The sequence below is a fragment of the Octopus sinensis genome, linkage group LG2 (genome assembly GCF_006345805.1).
Source record: "Octopus sinensis linkage group LG2, ASM634580v1, whole genome shotgun sequence".
NCBI lineage: Eukaryota > Metazoa > Mollusca > Cephalopoda > Octopoda > Octopodidae > Octopus > Octopus sinensis.
In genome coordinates, this window is record NC_042998.1 from 39,386,615 (window position 1) to 39,407,764 (window position 21,150).

Sequence of the window (21,150 nt, forward strand, 5' to 3'; positions counted from 1 at the left end):
TTTGTGCCTTATAATTTAACACACTCACCGGTAAAATTTCCACTTATTTTATCAGTGAGTGTGTTAAATTATAAAGCACTAAAAGAGAATGACTCTCTCCAGACACAACAGAATATGCTTCAACACATGAACTCACATAAAGAATCCTGCAAACCAAATCCCCAAATCATATATATATATTTAAGATAATAAGAATATATAATATATATATATATATATATATATATATATATATACACGCATATATATATATTTATGGAGCATATATATATGTATGTATATATATATGGTATATATATATATATACATACATACATACATACATACATACATACATACATACATACATACACACACACATATATATGTATATATATATATATATATATATATATTATATATATACATATATATGTATATATATATGTATATATATATGGGTGTGTGTGTGTATGTATGAATGTATATATATATATGTGTGTGTATGTATGTATGAATGTATGTGTGTGTATATATATATATATAAAATATTAGGGAATAAATCCAAACTTACAGGGAAAAATCAGATTTAGGATTGAATCCAATTTTATAGTAAAATATTATATTATATTAAATTAGAGATAAAACCACTATTAGGCAAATCAAACAATGAAAAACTTAAGCCAATACATAAAATTAATTAATTTATATTATTTTAAATATATATCAAAAGCATTAAAAGTTTAATAAAAGATAATGAAGTTTTTTCATTGTTTGATTTGCCTAATAGTGGTTTTATCTCTAATTTAATATAATATATATATATATATATATATATATATATATATACCAGGCATTATATATAGACATGCAACTACATATAGACATACATATATATATATATATAAATGTAATACCATATATGTATTCCATGAATATACATGTGTGTGTGTGTGTGTGTTATCGATTGTAATATCATACCAATTGTATTTCAACAGCCACAACAGAAAATTACCAAACTTCAACAATTGCTTAAGAATTGGCCAATATTTTCATTTCGGAAATGAAACTAGCACAGCACTGTCTTGCATTCCTTGTTTTGATTGGATTGGTCCTTCCAGGTTAGCATCAATTTAAAAAATATTTATCACTTTTTCCTTACTTTCCAATGTATGATAATTAACTATTATTGCTCCTACTCCTTAATGAATTTTTAATGATATATTGACATTTTTATTACTAGTTATCTAAATATTTCGTTACAAATGTTTTGGGGTTATTTCGTTTTTATTCATGTATATTCCATGCATTGTTTCTTTTTCAAATAATATTGAAAACAGGTCTGTAAATTATCAAGCGTAACCCCCACCATCACCATCACCAATATGCTGGGGCACCGACTTGAAGAATCTTACTTGAATAAATTAACCCCAGTACTTACTTTTTTTAAGCCTGGAACTCATTCTATCGGTCTCTTTTGCTGCCCCGCAAAGTTATGGGGATGTAAATGCACCAACACACACACACACAAACACACACATAGAAGAAGAATAAAGAGAAAGTTCTTGGTACTGTATTATATATATTTGAAAGAATGAGCAGAGATGGCTTTTTTTTTTTTTTTTTTGAGGGAATAATTTTAATCTTACTAGTAATGTTTTCAGTGAGTATTTTGGTCTCTGAAAAGAGAGAACCCACAAATGTTTCTTGATGTTCCAAGCTAGTCCGTGTCTGTAAAGTACAGCTTCTCTCTTGATCTTCTTCAATAACCTCTTTCATAGCATCACGTTCATTCTCCAATTTCTTTTTCTCTTTTTGGAGATTAGTTAATTCCTTTTTAGCCATTCTGTAATCCACTTCATTTTTATCAGCTCTCTGGGTTTGGTATGCAAAACCATTCTCAAGTTTGGTCATCTGGCTCACCATCACGTCCAGTTGAGACTTCTGCTGGGTAAACTTGCACAATTTCGTTTCCATAGTAACTTTTTTCTTCAATATGTTTGTTATTACTTCCATATAGTTCGTTAACTTTATTTCTTAGTTCACCCATTTCCTCAAATCTTCTTTTACACGATTGAATTAATGTTTCATCTCTTTTGCTTGTTGTGAAGCTAAGTATCAAAGTTCATCAACTTCATCTTTTAATGATCTTGCTTCTGCTTCTGGATTGAGTTCTATATTCTTTGGTTGGAGGTCTCAAAACTCTTCAGTTATTGTATCAAGATATGCAATGGAATTATCTCTAGCAGATTCTAGTTTAAGAACTTCTTGCAGACGTTCAGTTTGTCATCGCAATTGTTGACAGCACCGGCCTGCTGGAGTTCTAGGATCAGTGAGGTTTTCTGCTTGGTTCAAATATTCTGATAATCTCTCACCTTCAGAAGACAAAAGTAATTTTCTCATCTTGTAAAGAAGTCATTCATTCATCCAAGAAGTGGCAACGTTTTGGTAATTATTCGTTAGCTTCTTTGACATTTCCCAGCTCATCAAGTGTACGTCTTAGCTGATCATCTGCACGTCCAAGTTGGTTAAGATCTACCAACATTGTCTTCAGGATCAAAATTATCCCTAATTGCTGAAAAACTATCATTCGTACTGGAGATACCATCTTCATTAAGAACCTCTTTCAGGAGTTGCATGAGCACTTGTTGTACGGATTCTTCCATTTTCATAATTTGGTGTATTTTCTTGACATTGCACTTAACTTAGTTCTTGGGCAGATCCAGTGTGACACAGAATATGATCAGGCTGACCTTTTGAAATACAGATACAATACTCGTTTTTGCCAGCTGAGTGGACTGGTGCAATGGGAAATAAAGTGTCTTGTTCAAGGTCACAAAGCACTGCTTGGAATCGAACTCATGACCTTACGATCATTGTCGTGCATGTCTACAATTGTTTTACTTCACACCCAATTTAAATTACAAAACATATATAATAATACAAGCACTTTGAGTACCCTGGGTGGAAGCTCTTCAGGGCAAAATGGACATTACAGAGTTTACATTTCGATTCTAACAGACCAAGCAGATGAAAGCATGTGTATTGCCAGTAAACATGTTTTCATCTGCTCGGTCTGTTGGAATATTTCAATTCATCAAAATGTAAACTCTGTAATGTCCATTTTGCCCTGAAGAGCTTCCATGCAGAAGACTCAAAATGCAAGCTTATATTATTATATTATGTTTTGTAATTTAAATTGGGTGCGAAGCAAAACAATTGTTGGCAAAGTTAAATGATTAATAAATTAATTCATATCATTGAATCTCTCCATTTTCAAACTTATTAATTATATATATACACACAAATATACATATATATATATGCATACATACAGTGCATGTATATGCATACACACACACATATGCATGCGCATTTATACATATATACGTACACACACACACATATATATATAGTTGCCAAAATATATATATTGTCGTTCATAGTAAAGACAACATTTGTCTTTTGTGTACAAAAAGAATAAAATTTTGTTCATCAAAAATCTCAACAGACTCCAGTGTTCTTCCTCGTACACATGGCTTAAAACCCTACACAAAATTACTTAGCCTTACAATCTCTAATGCTCTTTGACGAACTTCCTGTTCCAGGAAATACTTTGTTCCAGATTAATTGCTACCTTTCTAGAAAGCTCAAATATGACCTGCATTAACGAACTATTGACTATCTTAGCTAACATTATACACTACTTTCTTTCTTTCTTTCTTTCCAGCTTTTAAGTGTATAATGCTTGTGGGTAACATAGATTGGGAATCCCCACCAGCTACAAGCATTGGTCGCGTCTGAGCAAAGCAGCTATTTAGCTGTGAAGAAATAGAAAATACATGAGGCACTTTTATAAAGCCAGAAGCGGTGGTTGTGTGCTAAGAAGTTTGCTTCCCAACCCCATGGTTACAGGTTCAGTTCATTGCGTGGCACCTTGAGCAAGTGTCTTCTACTAAAGTCTCGTGTCAACCAAAGCCTTGTGAGTGGATTTCATAGACGGAAACTTAAAAAAAGCCCGTCGTATGTATATATCTATATATATTTTTGTATGTGTGTCTCCCACTACATCGCTTGACAACCGATAATGGTTTGTTTACATTCCTATAACTTAGCGGTTTGACAAAAGAAACCGGTAGAATAAGTATTAGGCTTTAAAAAGTCCTGAGGTCAATTAATTCGACTAAAAATTCTTCATGGTTGTACCCCAGCATGGCCACAGTCAAATGACTGAAACCAGTCAAAGATGAAAGATAGAATCCACATTGTGTCCCCTGAATTCCCTTGCTGTAGATAGAATTGTTTCTCCTAATCGCAAAACTTACTCCAGATACTTTATTTTAAAAAGCAAGTTGAAAACTTTTCAAGCACTAATTTCAGGAAGAATTCATCTCGACGTTGCAAACCAAAGAAATGCAAGTCAGTTGTATCTTGTTGTACTACACACATTTGTATTTAATTATAGTCAGGTGTTGGTTTGTAAATGTTTTGGCACATTGCAATGTAGGCGACAAAATATGACTATTGACTCAACTCCTTGAAGTCTTCCTGTTTAAGAATTGTGGTCCGTAAAAGAGTTTCTTTTGTTTTCTTCCTACTCAGTTCTTTCGCAGTTGTTGTTCTGCTATTACACCAACTGGTCACAGTATCGAAAAGGTTCAGGAAAATTTATTCCAAATAATATCGATCCAAGCTTATGCACCCATATTCTATTCGCTTTTGCCACATTGAATGGCAACCAAGTGAAAACGACAGAGTGGAATGATGTTGCAATGTAAGTAAAACTTTCGCCAAATTCTTGTTACTTGCCCTGTGTTTGTTACATTGTCCATGTTATATTGAACATACATTATCAGGCTTTCGTGGGTAATTCACCTTCTGTCAACCCTTTCTCATTTTCCAGTACAGCTGACTACACCAACATCTCCTTCCTTCCTTATCATCCATTTCTATTGTGAGTGTGTGTGTGTGTGTGAGTGTGTGTGCATATGTTCTCTTCTGCTTATAATTTTCTTAATTCTTCCTCAGACAAAGGATCTGATTTCTAAGAAAGATACAAACTCCATCATTGGAATGGAGATAACAAAAGCAACTCGAGCTTTTTAAACTTGAGCATTGCATAGTTTTGCTGTTCTGCTTACAGGTTGTATTTTTAGTGTACAGGTCGGTTGGTTGGTTTCTTTTACTGCAAATCAAAGCTTATCCAGATTGTCACTAAGGCATTATCCATAATCTGGAGATAGAAACTGGAGGTTTCGAAGCAATTCTCCACAGATATCTTTTTTCTCTCTGGTTGTTGAAGAGATATTCACATCAACAGGAAAGCTGGCCTTTGTGACAGCACACACTTTTCCTTGTTTATCCCAAACAACAATGTCCGACCTTTTATGTATGTATGTATGTATATGTGTATGTATGTGTGTATCAAAACGGTAGAGGAGTAGGGGCCGAAACCGGACATGGTTCCTCCTGACGATGTCTTGAGCTAACTGGATCCTATAAAGGAGCTGTTGTGGTAGCAGACCATGAAACACGGTTGTAATTCCTCCTGTATGATACTACTGGTAACATGTAATCCGGTAGAACTTGTTGCCTGGTCGGGCCAACAGCGACTAAACTGGCCACCCTAACAATGCTTGTTAGAAAGGAAGCTCTGATGTAACCCCTGCAACTTCGTTTGCATGAAATTATGTAGACTAATTCTTCTTTGAGGGCAAAGGCATCCGTTGATTAGAGATCAGGATTTGCCTTAGGAAAGGCCTTGCTTCACTTTAAAAACACTCAGATACAGGCTTCACTTGATTTTTAACATTGATACAGACACTCCAACACTCCAGTTTAGTCTGTTGTGGGTCCCTTGCAAGTCTTTCTTATCAGACTACTTGAGGTCACTTCCTTTAGTTATGTGCTATTATATAATGAGTGTATTTGTGTGTATGTGTGTGTGTTTGTGTTTGCATAAATATGTTCATGGATATGTGTGTGAGTGTGTGTGTTTGTATGTATGTGCTTTGTTGTTTTTGCCTATGCCAAAACCCAGTTATTGATAGATTTGTTTTTAGTCGGCCAACTTCACTAATCCACTGGCATTATTCTATCTATTTCTTCTGAGTTCAATTTCTACCAAGATCCACTTTGCCTTTCACCCTTTCGGCGTTGATGATATAAGTACCAGTTGTGTACTGGAGATCAATATAATTGACTTAGCCCCTTCCCAAGAATTGCTGGTCTTATGCCAACATTTGAAACCAATGTATATTTATTGTTATTGATTTTATTTCCAGGTGAATTACAAATGTATCTAATATGTAGTTATTGATTATAATTGCCTGCAGACTTCAGGTTTATCTAATATAGTTATTCATGTCCTAATAGATTTCAAGCGTAATTAAAATATTATGAATTGTTAACTTTAACTGATATTTGAAATATACCAACACTATACTTTCAAATTTTAAATACTTTTATATTTGAAGGCTTAATGAAATAGTTCGTCTAAAGAAACGAAACCCACAACTAAAAATACTGCTCTCTGTGGGAGGCTGGGGTACCAATGCCAGAAAATTTAGCTCAATGGCTTCCACTGCAAGGTCACGAGAAGAGTTTCTAAACAGCGCTTCAAAGTTTTTAAATTGCTACAGCTTGGATGGTTTAGACATTGACTGGGAATATCCCGCAGCAGCATACAGAGGTGGTTCACCAAGAGACAGATATAATTTTGTTTTACTTTTACAGGTACGCAACTGTTTTACCTAATTTCTAATTGTTGTTGCAGCATTTATGAAACTTTTTAGCATGGAAAGTATCGTAGTATAGGAGAAGGTAATTAAGGTTTCCCTTTGAAATTTCTGTTCAGATCATTGGCCCTTTCTGCTGAAGGCACAGGGCAAGATCATTGGTGCCATACTTAAGTCGAGCAAAAGTATATTCCACAATTTTTACCTAACAGTAGAGCGTACGAATGTTAGCATGAATTGTATATACTGAAATGGGAATCTTTATGGGTCTATATAAATGTAGATGCTTGTTTGGGTCGCGGAGAATGTATGGTTCTTTGTTGGAAAAACGATGCGTGTAGAATAAACATTTAACTTGATGTGATTATTGCCAGATTTGATGTTAGCTAATTACAACGAACAATATTAATAACTGCCGAATGAGAAAGAGAGACAAAAATGCGATGCATCTATTGAAGTTACTTTTGAGGCATTGTGTGAATTTTCAGAATGAGTCTTTCTGAGAACCAGGAGTTGTCTTCCCAAATGACCAGAACCATCACCATGGCAAGAGCGGAAGCACGTGAGGCAGTCAACAGTCTGCGATCAGCAAAACTGCAAAAACAGTTTTTTATAGGGTACTAGAGATTAAATTGTAGAACATTTGAGAAGACGTTAAAAGAGAACTGATTGTGTGTGTGTGTGTGCATGTGCACGTGTGTGCATGTGTGTGTGTGTGTGTGTGTGTGCGTGCGTGTGTACTCACTTCTCTGGTTATTAGTATCAAAATCTTTGGTCACAGGAATTTATAAACATGTGCATCTTGCATATATTTTGCAATAGCTGCTCAGGCGAAGATTAACACGCAGATACCTATTAACTATTGCTGCAGCCGCAGGTAAACAAACTATTGATGCCGGTTATGATGTACACCGAATTGCAAGGTAAGCTGAACTTATATATGTGTATCTTTGTGCATTTACAAACTTCACAATTTGTAAACCTCAAATTCTTTTCGTTTGTCTTTTTTTTACAAATGGATATTTTACATGTGTTTGTGTATATATATTAACTGTGAGTGCACATACACACAAACACACACAGACACACACACACACTCACATATATATATATATATATATAAATATCACCATCACCGTGACCAACCAGACTATCAGAAGTTGCTATACGTCGCTGGTCACAATGCGCTTCGCATTGTTTTATGCCTGTAAATGACGCCACCTCACTGGCTAAGCGAGCAGGCCAACTGAAGAAAGAGTGAGAGAAAGCTGTGGCGAAAGAGTACAGCAGGGATGGCCACCACCCCCTGCCAGAGCCGCATGGAGCTTTAGGTGTTTTCGCTCAATAAACACTCACAACGCCCAGTCTGGGAGACGAAACCACGATCCTACAACTGCGAGTCCGCTGCCCCAACCACTGGGCCATTGCACTTCCACACACAACACACACACACACACACACACACACACATATATATATATATATACAATATGAAATGTTTTGGTATCCTGAAAACCCAAAAGGCGGTTAAGGCTATTCAAGTGCTACAGAAGGACCGCTGTTAAACTCCCGGTCCAATAATAGCATGAGTGAGGAGTCGAAGGCAGATCGTATGTGAGTATGTATATGTTGAAAAAAATAAGATAACAGGGCCAAGGCAATCTGATATTCCTAGGACATTTATAAATAGAAAGTTGGTCTTACAGCTGTTTCAGAGAAATAAATGATATCCCATCATCAGAGATGAGTTAAGAGCTTTAACAGAAGTAATTAGCAGACTTAATTTTTTTTTACACACACACACACACACACACACGCAGGCACGCACGCACGCACACACACACACACACACACACACACACACACACCACACACACACATATAGGGAGAATTCACAAAAAAACAAAAGACAAAGACAGGCGGTTTAGAAAACAAACAGATGTATTAGTATAACGCTCAGGAATTGAAAAAGTCTTTTACGTTTCGAGCCTACGCTCTTCCACAGAAAGGAACACAGAAAGAAACAAGGAGAGAAAAAAAATGTGTGTAGTGGCTACCAATATATATATAGACGCAGGAGTGGCTGTGTGACAAGAAGCTTGCTTCACAAATCACATGGTTCTAGGTTCAGTCCCACTCTGAGGTACCTTGGGCAAGTGTCTTTTACTATAGTCCCGGGCTGATCAAAGCCTTGTGAGTGGATTTGGTTGACAGAAACTGAAAGAAGCCCATTGTGCATGTATATATATATAAACAAATTAGGCAAACAGTTTCCAAATATTGCAGATTCTAATATCGACACACATCCTATGAATAACCCCACCGAATATAGAAACCAACACTTTAGAAGACACTATAGGTTTTTCAAATATAGCAATACCCATACGGGTCAGAGTAAGAACAATTCAGGGAGAAAACGGGTAATTGTATGGTTCAAACCCCCACTTCACTTCTCCCTCCAGGTAAGAAACCTCCCTAAGTTATTTTTTAGTATTATCAATTGGAACTTCCCACCAGATTATAAATACCATTCTATATTTAATAGATCCTGTCTTAAATTATCTTATTCTACCACACCCAATCTTGAATCTATCATCACAGCAAATAATAGACTTAAACTTAGAAATAACGAAACCAATAGAGATAACTCAGCTGACCCTAACACGAAGAACAATAATAAGAACATGGATATTAAAAATAGTAAGACTAAACCCAGAAATAAAATAAAAACACGTAATTGTCGTAATAGGGAGCTTTGTCCCCTTAAAGGTTTCTGTTTAAGGAGAAATACCATATATAATGTTGAAGTCTCAACCTTAAATGAACCTAAAATGATTTACATAAGTAGTACAATTGACTTTAACAGTAGATACAGGGCACATATAAACACTTTCATTAACCACGAAACAAAAAATTCAACCACACTAGCAACCTATGTCAATAAATTAAAAATGAACAATAAAGAATTCAGTCTGAATTGGTCTATAATAAGGGAAGCCACACCATCGTAATACACACACAAAGAATTGTGATTTATGCAGGAAGGAGGTGATCCACATAATTCGAGCCAACAAAAATAGTTTACATAGCCGGTGGCACATAAAAAGCACCATCCGTTCGTGGCCGTTTGCCAGCTCTGTCTGGCACCAGTGCGGGAGGCACGTAAAAAGCACCCACTACACTCACGGAGTGGTTGGCGTTAGGAAGGGCATCCAGCCGTAGAAACACTGCCAGATTTGACTGGGCCTGATGAAGCCTTCTGGCTTCACAGACCCCAGTAGAACCGTCCAACCCATGCTAGCATGGAAAACGGACGCTAAATGATGATGATGATGATGATGATGAATAAGATAGCTGACGTTATAATTACCTGTAGACACAAATTTCTTTCAACTTTTAAATTTTCACCAAAAATAATTAAGCTATAGGATCCTAATTTAGCCTTCCTTCATATTATGGACTCTTCTACAACTTCATATTATATATATAGCATTGTAATGCACTTTAGCCTGCAACAAGAACTTTAACATCGTCATGTTAGTTTTGTTCTGTGTTTTTTGAGGATTTACTAATTGTTTGAAGATTTGTTAATTGTCTTCTGCTGCTTTGCAGCGGTTTGTTTGTTTTTGCTTTCTCTCCACGCATGAGGAGAGAGAGCTATGTCAACGACAAGGAATTTATTTTATTCAGACCTTAGCATGTCTGAATTATGATCATCCGAGGAGGAGCTCGTGTGAATGGTGCAAGAGATGAATAAATGTTTGAAGAAGAAAAGTTTCACAGAACCAATGGAAGTTTCGAGAAAAGAGGTGGACTTGTCAAGTTTAAAAAGCTTCAAGAAAATGGTACATAGGGAAGGTGGTGACATAAAGTTGTTACAAGCCCAGGAAGTATTGAAAACATGGAAGAAAAAATGATTTTGTACAAGGTGTATTTGGTGGAAGAGAGAAGGATCGAAAATGAATTGATGGAAACAACTGAAAATGCATTGAGGCTAATCCGGCAAGATATAACATAACTTGCCAGAGGAAACTGATACAGAACCATAGAAGTGCATTTTAAAATGGCAAGAAAGGCTAAGGAACATTCGGTAACCTCATTAAGGACATAAAGAGTGGTCCTTCTACCCACGTACCTTGAAAGAAGGACTTCCAGGGTTTGGGTGGAGGGAATCCCACCTGAAATAAATGTGGCATGGGTGGCGGCAGCTGTGCTTCTAGGAAGCAAAAAAGTGGCTGTCCTCCAAGCTACAAAGACAGATGCTGCAAACTGGAAGTGTCAAATATTAGACGTAATAATACAAAGCACAGTAGAGAATATTGAATAAATGGCAGAAACGGTGACCATAGGAGATGCAGTTTTAAGAGTCTGGGTGGAGGGCAGAATCCCTCATTTCTTCAAATGTGGCCAAAAGGGCCACATTAGAGCACACTGCCCTTCACAGACTAAGAGAGGTCAGGAGGAAGCTGTTACGGAACTGGAGAAGGTAGAAGAGACAAAGGCAAACAAAGAAGAACCATAGAAGGTAGCAGAAGGAAGAACACAGAGGAAGAGAAAGAAAGTCAGGATGAATGGAAACCCCAACCTGCATCCACCCCACCCATACCTTCTTAACCTCACCCTCCCCTTGCAGACACCAAACCCACCCATTCCGCTCAAAACAAACGATAAAAAGAATCGTAGACACATAAGAACTTACAAAATTCCCCTTCCACTGGAAATTGTTACACATGCATAATGTATGAAGGAGTAGACATGGAACTAGTGAGTAAAACGACGAAAGGCCAAGCTCTTTCAAGCTCAGAATACCGAATGGAGAGGCACAAGAAATCCAAGAAAGTGGACTGCTATTAGTCAAGGCGGGTCACATGCTGTTTTCATCGTAAAATCAACGATTCAACAATAACAGTTCCACTAGATAAAAGAATTTCTTGGACCGCGTGGCTGGCAGGAAACCGATGGCGACCAAGTGTCTGCAGAGGGGGGGGGGCAGCAGAAGCAAGGCCGGTGATTGTGTGTGTGTGTATGAAATGCATGAATACGTGGACGTGGGTGTGTTACTAGTGGTATGCATGTGTGTGTGTATGTATGTGCGCGTGGGTACACAGAAGTTTGCATGAGTGTTCATATGCGCACACCACGTTTTTGGAGGCAAAAGTAGGTGTTGTAGGGGAGGTATAAGGTTGTGGAGTCAGTCTGTGGTCTGCATAGGCATTGGTGGTTGGGTACCCAGTCCTTGGCTATGGAGCAGTTAGAGTTGGGGAGCGGCCAAAGTTAAGGTGGTATATCTGGGTCGTCGACAGCCAGTAGTTCACGAGGAGGGCGTACCTCTGTTGCCAGCAATAGGATGGTTCATATTTCCTGTTGATGGAGGATGATCAGTCTTTCACGGTGGCAGAGTTGGCAATTGTGAGCACTGGGTGCAGGCATGCAAGCACGCATACACCCATCATAGTTTATACACAAATGCAACAGAGTACACACCTACACCCACATGCAGATAGGCTCATACACACATGTACACGCACACACTCACCCATGTATGCTCATCCATATATGCACGTGCACCAAAGAAAGCCTACGAAGTCGCATGAAACTAAATCAAACCGTTTTAAGCAATAATACATGTGACTCCTACTAAATGTGTTGAGTGCCTTTTTCTTTTGTATTTTTCCACTCATTCATATAGATATACACACACATGTGCTGTTGGCGATTTCTTTTCCTTCTTTGGACTTTTCCCTTTTTCCTTTCCGAGAAATAGCTATGCTCGAAGTGTGAAAAACTCTCTTTTTGTTGAGTGTCAAACTACTACATTCCTTGTGCACATTATCTTGCTGTTTCTTATTGTTAATTTTATTGTTCATTTATTTGAATTGACAATATATATATATATATAATCGTGATTAATTGTGACTACAGGTGCTAAATAGTACCTATATTGCAAAAAATAAGAGTTAAAACCCTTAATGCTGTATGAAACGCACAATATATATATATATATATATATATATATCTGCAGTGACTACTCCATCACTCGGATGTGTGTGTATGTGAATAGATGCACTTGTTCCATGGGATGGGTGTACCATTTCCACTACGACATCTCCCCCTTTAATTTTTTTCATTTTGGGGAGTAAGTAATTTTATTTTACCTTATTCACCCCTACCTCCCTTTTTTTAGCTTTTTCTTTTTTTTTTCATTTGTACAACTTAATATTTTTTCCTTTTTGGCGTTTATTTTTAGGAACTCTGTGTTCTTCCTTTTTCTTCCATTGTACGTATAGGTTTAACTATCTGTAACGGTTTTGGTACAGTGTACCTCTTCTATACCGGAATGGTAATACACCACTTTGTCTATCGTGTAATCGCTGATAGCAAGAGACTGGATTTGAACCGTCTCACCAATGTGCTATGGGTGCAAAAATATGTCGAAACAATTGTAGTGTTTTTAAATGAAGAATGTTGTTCATTCCATTTTCTATCAATTATGTATGTGTGTGTGTCTGTGTGTGTATGCATGTGTGTGTGTGTGAGCATGCGCGTGTGTGCGTGTGTGTGTATTCTGTAAGTAAAATTATATATACAGATTTTAAAATTATTTTTTCTTAAAGGACTGTAGATTACATACTATTGATGACATACGATTTCCATGGTTCATGGGAGAAACTGACAGGACACCTCTCCCCATTGTATTCAAAGAAAGGAGAGGCCAATGGAAGACAATATCTCAATGTGGTGAGTTATAAGCAGAAAACTTTTCAAGTTCTTATTCAATTAATGGAAGCAGTTTATTTTGAAAAATGCTTTATTTTAACTTTCTCTGGATTAAGGTAATGCTATAAACTCGATGTCCACATCTCTTCACCAGTGCGAAACAGTTCTCTGATTAAAACATTTGTTCCATTCATATATTTGTGTATTTTATATTGCAGTTTGTGAACAATAATGTAGTTGTTTCGAAACTTCTAATTGACCGATTGCTGGTTCACTTCATTTCTGATCATGAGGTGACAAAGAAACATTTGTAACTTAGAAAAGAATTTCATTTGAAGAGCAGCAGTTTTCCCGATAAACAGTAATACATGTCGATGAAAGATACCCACACTCATACTTGTGTGTGTGTGTGTGTGTCTGCATGTATGTGTGTGTGCATGTATGTGTGCGCATGCATGTGTGTGTGTGTCTTCTATATATATATTGTTTGTAAAAAAACATAAATCCGAAAGAAGCACACTCTAAGATGTAAAGCAGTATATATTAAAATTGGGGAAGGACGGTTTATGGGATTACCTTATGTTTCCTGTCTACCTTTATGGCGTATCGCCAGATCCCAAAAACCTCTTGGCCCATGACCTCTTAAAAATATCTCTTTTTAGTGGAGTAGCCAAAGTCAAATCATTCTATATTTATGACAGACCACTGGTTTCTGTAAATATGTACAAATGCGGCCATATTTTTAAGAGGCCATGTGCCAACAGGTTTTTTGGGGAATGATGATGCACCATAAAGCTAAGCCCTTTATGGACGAGAAACCTAAGGTAATCCCATGAACTGGCCTTCCCCAATTTTAATATATATATATATATATATATATATTATATATATATATATATATATATATATATAGCTGTGTGTGACAATTATTTGGTAGCCATGATAAAACTCCGAGTTTCGGATGTCAGGGTGGAAATCCATGCCACCATCTCTGCATTTTTTCCGATGGCTGGATAACTGAAGAGATGGCGGCATGGACTTCCATCCCGACATCCGAAACTCGGAGTTTTATCATGGCTACCGAATAATTGTCACATATTACATTTACAGATAAATTCCGCTATTTACATAATATCGAGGTCTCTTTCATTCTTTTGTTGTCTTACCATTTCTATCAATATATATATATGATATATAAGTTCTGTAAAAATTTAGATTCAGTTGAATATGGTACTTAAGTTAAAGGTACCAGAATTTGGTATGGTATTATCCATATAATTCAAAATGGGGTGATTATAATCAAAATAAGCAACAAGGATATCCAAAGGTAATACAGTATGATCATTTCATGCGACTTCATTTAATTAAACAATGCAAGTATTACATCAGTTTTAAAATGTAGAACAATCTTCAGCTGCATATGGAATTTTTAGTTAGATTGAAAAGATTCATTTTTATACTTATTCCATTTACCAACATCACAAAGAGAGTAAGTAGATAGACAGAGAGACCAGTCTCATCAACAGAAACATGGTAGTAAATGATATTTATTCACGGATACACTACTTATCACTGAATTTACATTTGTTATTTAGATTTACTATTGGGGGAGGGGGTTTAGGACTAGTATATCAGGTCTAGTGGAGACAACACCAAGAATCTATCTATTATAGATAGAGGAAGAGACAGTTTAGGTAGCAGAGCCATAAATCAAGCTCTCTTTAACCCTTTCATTACTGTATTTATTTTGAGATGTTCTGTGTTTCTTTCAATTAATTTTAAATATAACAAAGAATTTTGTAAAATAACTTAGTTATCATTAAGCTAGTGATAGGAACAGTAATTGTGAATAAGGTTTGGTGGAAGATTTTAATTCAAAACTTATGAAAACTTATATTACAGAGCCAGAGCCAGGTTAGTAACGAAAGGGTTAAAGAATTTCTTCTGGTACAGTTGAATGTATTTCAGGTAAAATTAGTAGGCCAAAGCTGATGGGGTAGGGAGAATAGAAAACTTCCAATACTTAACTATTTAACATCCATAATCCTACTTGTGATTTGAAATAAATAGGTATCTTTTAGATAGTTTTTCCCAAAGGATTCTAATAATTTTAGTGCCTTATACAATATAGGGATGGAGAATATAGAAATAATTTCATATTTATATAAATATAAATCAAATTAATATAAATTTATAGTTAATTAGTAAATAGTAATTTATTGGTATTAATGAGTTAAATTAAAGGAATATGCTAGACATTTCATTTATTTTCGGCATGTTAATGCAGCAAGGTCATGACTTCAGCAAGTTCATGGAACGAATAGTCAGAAGGAAACTAATCACCTTCCTTGAAGAAAATGACATGCTGCCTGACACGCAACATGGTTTCCGACCAGGAAGAAGCTGCTTAACTCAGCTCCTACAACACTATGACTGGGTGCTGAAACGACTGCTCAACCACTCAAATGTGGAAGTGATATATCTCGACTTTGCAAAGGCTTTTGATAAAGTCGATCATGGATGATATGTCACAAACTGCGTGATCAGTATTGAAATATGCAGACGACATCAAGCTGTACCTTGAAATCAAGAGGACAGATCCTGATGTCTACAACTCTTTCCTGCAATCAGACCTAGACACAATGCAGCAATGGATCACAGACTGGCAACTGAAACTGGCTGTGGACAAGTGTACCACCATGCATTTTGGGAGAAAAAACCCTGCGTTCACATACTCCCTCCACAACACTGATATCAAGAAATCCTCTTGCGAGCGTGACCTAGGCATCACTGTCAGCAGTGATTTGCGTTGGTCAAAGCATATCTCTAAGATTGTCAGGAAGGCCGAGGGTGTCTTGGCATCACTCAGCAGGTCTTTTGTTAGCCGCTCTCCAGCCATCTATTTAAAACTGTATACAGCTATGGTACGACCACACTTGGAATTCGCATCATCAGTTTGGAACCCCTATCTTGCACAGAACATTGACCTCCTGGAATCTGTCCAGAGACGTGCAACCAAACGCATACCCTCCATCAGACACCTACCATATTCTGAGCGCCTTGTTTCCCTGGGCATGGATTCACTGAAGCTCCGGCATTTGGCGACGGACTTGGTAAACACCCACAAAGTTATCAACCACCTCACCAACAACAACACTGAACACCTTTTTGATCTCCATGTGTCTAACACACGTGGACATGCCTACAAAGTCAGAAAACAATACAGCTCCCATGACTTTCGGAAACATTTTTTCACGCTCAGAGTTGCTGAAGCATGGAATAAACTGCCTGCGTCAGTTGTTGACTGCCATGACACTGCATCTTTTAAGGCCCTCATGCTTTCCGAAATCCGCCGAAACTACACCTGATTATATATACACTTTAGATGAGTTGTAGTGCACCTGAGCACTGTACACAATTATTATTATTATTATTATTATTATTATCTTGGCATAGTTGGAAAATTGGGAGAATGGCTTCATGACTTCTGAAGGATAGAAGTCAGGTGGTAGTAGCCAATGGGGCCACTTCCATTAACACGCAAATAGTGAGCGGTGTTCCACAGGGCACTGTTTTGGGACCACTACTTTTCATAATGGCCCTCTCAGACATGCCCTCAGCCATGCAGAGAGCCACGATCACAAGTTATGCAGATGATACAAAAGTTTCACAGGCAATACAGAACCCTGAAGACATTAAGCACCTGCAATGTGAGCTGGACAAAATATACAAGTGGGCTGAAAAGAATAGCATGCAGTTCAATGCTGAAAAGTTTCAAGCTTTATGCTATCAGCATGCAAAACTAAATGCAATACCCAATGAATACACTGGACCTGGAGGGATTGCAATCCCAGAGGCACAATCAGTGTGTGACCTGGGTATTTACATGAGTGATGACGCAACCTTTCATGTACATGTTGCTAAATTGGCAATGAAATGTAGGCAGCTGGCCGGTTGGATTCTTAGAACCTTTAGAACAAGAGACCAGGAAACCATGATGGTCCTCTGGAGGACACTTGTCCTAAGCCACTTTGACTATTGCTCTCAGCTATGGTCACCATCCAATGTCAAGTTGATCACAGAACATGAGGCGATCCAACGAAGCTACACGAAGAAGATAGCCTCTGTGCAGCATATAAGCTACTGGGAAAGACTCAAGAGATTAAGACTCTATTCCTTAGAGCGTAGGTGAGAAAGATATGCCATAATATACATCTGGAAGATCCTAGAAGGACTTGTCCCAAACTTTGGCATTGAGAGTTACGCAAATGCCAGAACTGGGCGCCACTGCGTGGTGCCAAGGACTCCAAATTTGCCATCAAGATGTAGGACAAGATACTGTGATAGCCTGGGCTTCAGAGTCCCACAGTTCTTCAATATCCTCCCGAAGAACCTGAGGGACCTGCATGGGGTGGATGCAGATGTCTTTAAAATAGGACTGGATCTCTTCCTGTCAGGTGTCCCAGATGAACCAACTTCATGGCAGGAGGTGCAGATGAGGGCAGCTGCATCGAACTCTCTCATGCACTAAATGGCAGTTGCTAAAAAGCATTCGTGAAGTAAAATCATGTAGCAACACCAAATGGCGGTGCCCCAGCATGGCCACAGCTCGTGAGCTGAAACTAGATAAAATAAATAAATAAAATAATGACTTTAGAATGTATTTACTTGTGCTATAAAATAGAGAGTGAATTATAGCAGTATGGTTCTGTATAGGTTAAGTGTGAATCTAATAGAAATGTATTATGAGCAAGATGATATAGTGGGTAAATGAGTAAGAAAAAATGGTTTCAAATTTTAGTGAAGGAAATTTAAATCAGCAAATTGTAAAATAAAATTATTTTAGAATATAGTAGATAAGGGGTAGACTAGATTTGCATTCTAAAAACTTATTATAGGATGTACCTAGCTTATTTTATAATAGGCTAGGTAAGCTGCTATAAGAAAATACTTAATAATTGCATTATAATTTTATAATTACTAGACTAAATTTAATATTCATTTATCATGGGAGTTGTCGTGTAAGATTAGTGTTTAATATCGGGTGAAGAAATTATCAAACTATTGGTTAAAAATTTTATTACTAATAAGACCATTATAAAAATATTATTATCTATTCATTATCAGGTTTTGAATATTAATTAAGCGGATTTAGAAGAACTTTTTATGAGAATATTACTAGCAAATAAGGTATTAATTAGCACACATATCAAAAAAAAAAACCTTTAAAATATTTTAAAATATAATGGAAGGGAGGTAACCAAGATGAAAGTTCTTAGAATTAGGAATATTTAAATTTAGTATTCAAGAATGAAGTATGGTTTATATGGGGCATAATAATTTAGGCCAGTTAGGGGTAATAGTTAAAAAAAGAAGGGAGAGGGGGGGAATTCAGTGTAGTAGAATTCTTGCAGAAATAGATATTCCTTAAAACTTATTGTAGATTAAGTATACAACTTAATAACTTTATTAGATATATGGAATTTATGTAATAGTTATAGAAATTTTAAAAGATTTTATTCTCCTTCAATTTAACTAAAAATTCCATATGCAGCTGAAGATTGCTCTACATTTTAAAACTGATGTAATACTTGCATTGTTTAATTAAGTGAAGTCGCATGAAACGATCGTACTGCATTACCTCTGGATATCCTTGTTGCTTATTTTGATTATATATATATATGTATATATATTATTGAGTTAGAAAACAGAGAGATCTAGTGGATGTCAGATGTCATGGAGAACAGACGTGTGGTAATGATCTCCGAGAGGGAATAGTTTTTTTAGCCAGAGATTGAGGCACTATTCCCATGTAGGTACGACTAACGAGTTTTGTTGATCCTTTTCAAATGAAGCTAGATTCTGTGTTTTGATTTCTTCTTGAGGTAAGAGCTCCTTTATTTTTGCCTTTTCTTCAACAGCTTTTTTCATATATTCCTTCTTAATTTAGGATTATGCTGTTACTTATTGGAAGTCAAAGGGTGCTCCTGCAAACAAACTTATTATGGGAATACCATTCTACGGACGATCATTTACATTAGTCGATGGCCAGCTTAATGGTATGATGGCACCAGCAGCAAGAGCAGGAAATCCGGGATCCATAATACATTCATCTGGCGTTATGTCTTATCAGGAAGTATGTTCTGTTTGATTTGTATCTGGCTGAGTAAAAAGTAAGCAACGTTTTGAAACATGAAATTCATCACAATATATTTCAACAATGCGGAAATTTTATTCATCAAAGTAAGCACCATTACAATCGACACATTTTTGCCAACAAGTTTGTTTATTCTGGTAACATAAAAATCTGGAGTTCTGGAGTTGATGAACTCTTTGAATGCACTTTCAGCATCGGTTTGATTTTTGAACTCCTTCTCTCGTAGGAAACCATCGAGGTGCTGGAAAAAGTGGTAGTCAGTAGGAGAAAGGTCTGGGGAATAAGCTGGGTGGGGAAGAACTCCGTAGCCAAGTCCCTTCAACTTCTAAAGCGTCATTAGTGAAACATGTGGTCGAGCATTGTTATGAAAAATGATTGGCCCTCTTCTGTTGACCAGTCTGGGATGGAGGAATAGCAATTTGTCATTCATTTTGGCAATTTCATGACAATATATTTCTGCAGTAATCGTTTTTCTGAGTTTTAAGAAGTTGTAGTGGGTGAGCCCGCAGTACACCACCAAACAGTTACCATAACCTTTTTGAAGAGCTTGGGTTTAGGGAAGGTTTTTCGATGCTTCATTTTAGTCCAACCACTGCGAAGAACGTTTTTTATGATTGTACAGAATCCACTTTTCATCGCAAGTTACAATATGGACCAGAAATGGATTGGTCTGGTCACGGAGAAGAAGCAACAAGCAAACTTCATATCTGCGCATTTTCTGATTTTCATTCAGATTGTGTGATAGCCATTTGTCGAGCTTTTCTAATTTTCCGATCACATGCAAATTGTTGCAGGCAGTTTCCAGGCTAACTTGAAGTTCTTTTGCCAGTTCTTGAGTGGTTTTTTCACAGATCTTTCTCAATCTCATCGATGACAAATGGCCATCCACTATGCTCCCAATCTCCAAGGCTCAGGTCTCCATCGCAAAATCATTTAAACCATTTTTGAGCTGACCACTTACTGGTCATTTCCTCACCAAACATTCTGTTGATATCGCGAGCAGTTTCAGCTGCTTTACATCCCTTTTTGAAGTTGAATAACAAAATTGCTTGAATATCACGCTTTGACAGTTTCATTTCTGATGATCGTAACAACAAAAAATATCAATGTTAATTTATTGATGCATTTGAGCAAGACTATGTCTGTATCATCAGACAATTGCAAAAAAATGTTTAAAAATATTCAAAACTCTGCAAAAATCCGTTACAAATTCTTCATGGTTCAAAACGTTGCTTACTTTTTGCTCAATCTGTTATATTTCGGTAAATACAGTTAGTTAAATGACAAATATACAGGAAACTGACTTCACGAATTGGTTTTGGTTCCTGGTCAACGCTATTTTAATCAACTTGTGCCACTAATACTTTGTAATGTCAAAATATTCCATCTTCCACTCGAAAGAGAACAATATTTACCAAAATTTGAGTGATTCGTCAAGTAAGAGTTATTCTCTTCATAGGTTTAATTTCAAAACTTACATATATAATCACATAATCTCCAGCTTCTATATCCAGATTACAAGCTCATATTTATATATTCAATAATAATCGGTGCACTTGG

General features: G+C 36.7%; 1 protein-coding gene across 2 annotated transcripts in view; it reads left to right on the top strand.

Annotated features, from left to right (window-relative positions):
• The window catches only part of LOC115232493 (chitinase-3-like protein 1), a 32,706-nt gene that overhangs the window by 1,007 nt on the left and 10,549 nt on the right, over positions 1-21,150 (top strand). For both annotated transcript variants that reach the window (XM_036512312.1, XM_029802394.2), the window contains exons 2-7: positions 978-1,100; positions 4,582-4,753; positions 6,456-6,714; positions 7,539-7,639; positions 13,331-13,454; positions 19,384-19,569. In XM_036512312.1, coding sequence (XP_036368205.1) covers positions 1,043-1,100; positions 4,582-4,753; positions 6,456-6,714; positions 7,539-7,639; positions 13,331-13,454; positions 19,384-19,569 — 900 coding nt within the window. In that variant the 5' untranslated portion in view covers positions 978-1,042. The remainder of the gene's footprint in view (positions 1-977; positions 1,101-4,581; positions 4,754-6,455; positions 6,715-7,538; positions 7,640-13,330; positions 13,455-19,383; positions 19,570-21,150) is intronic.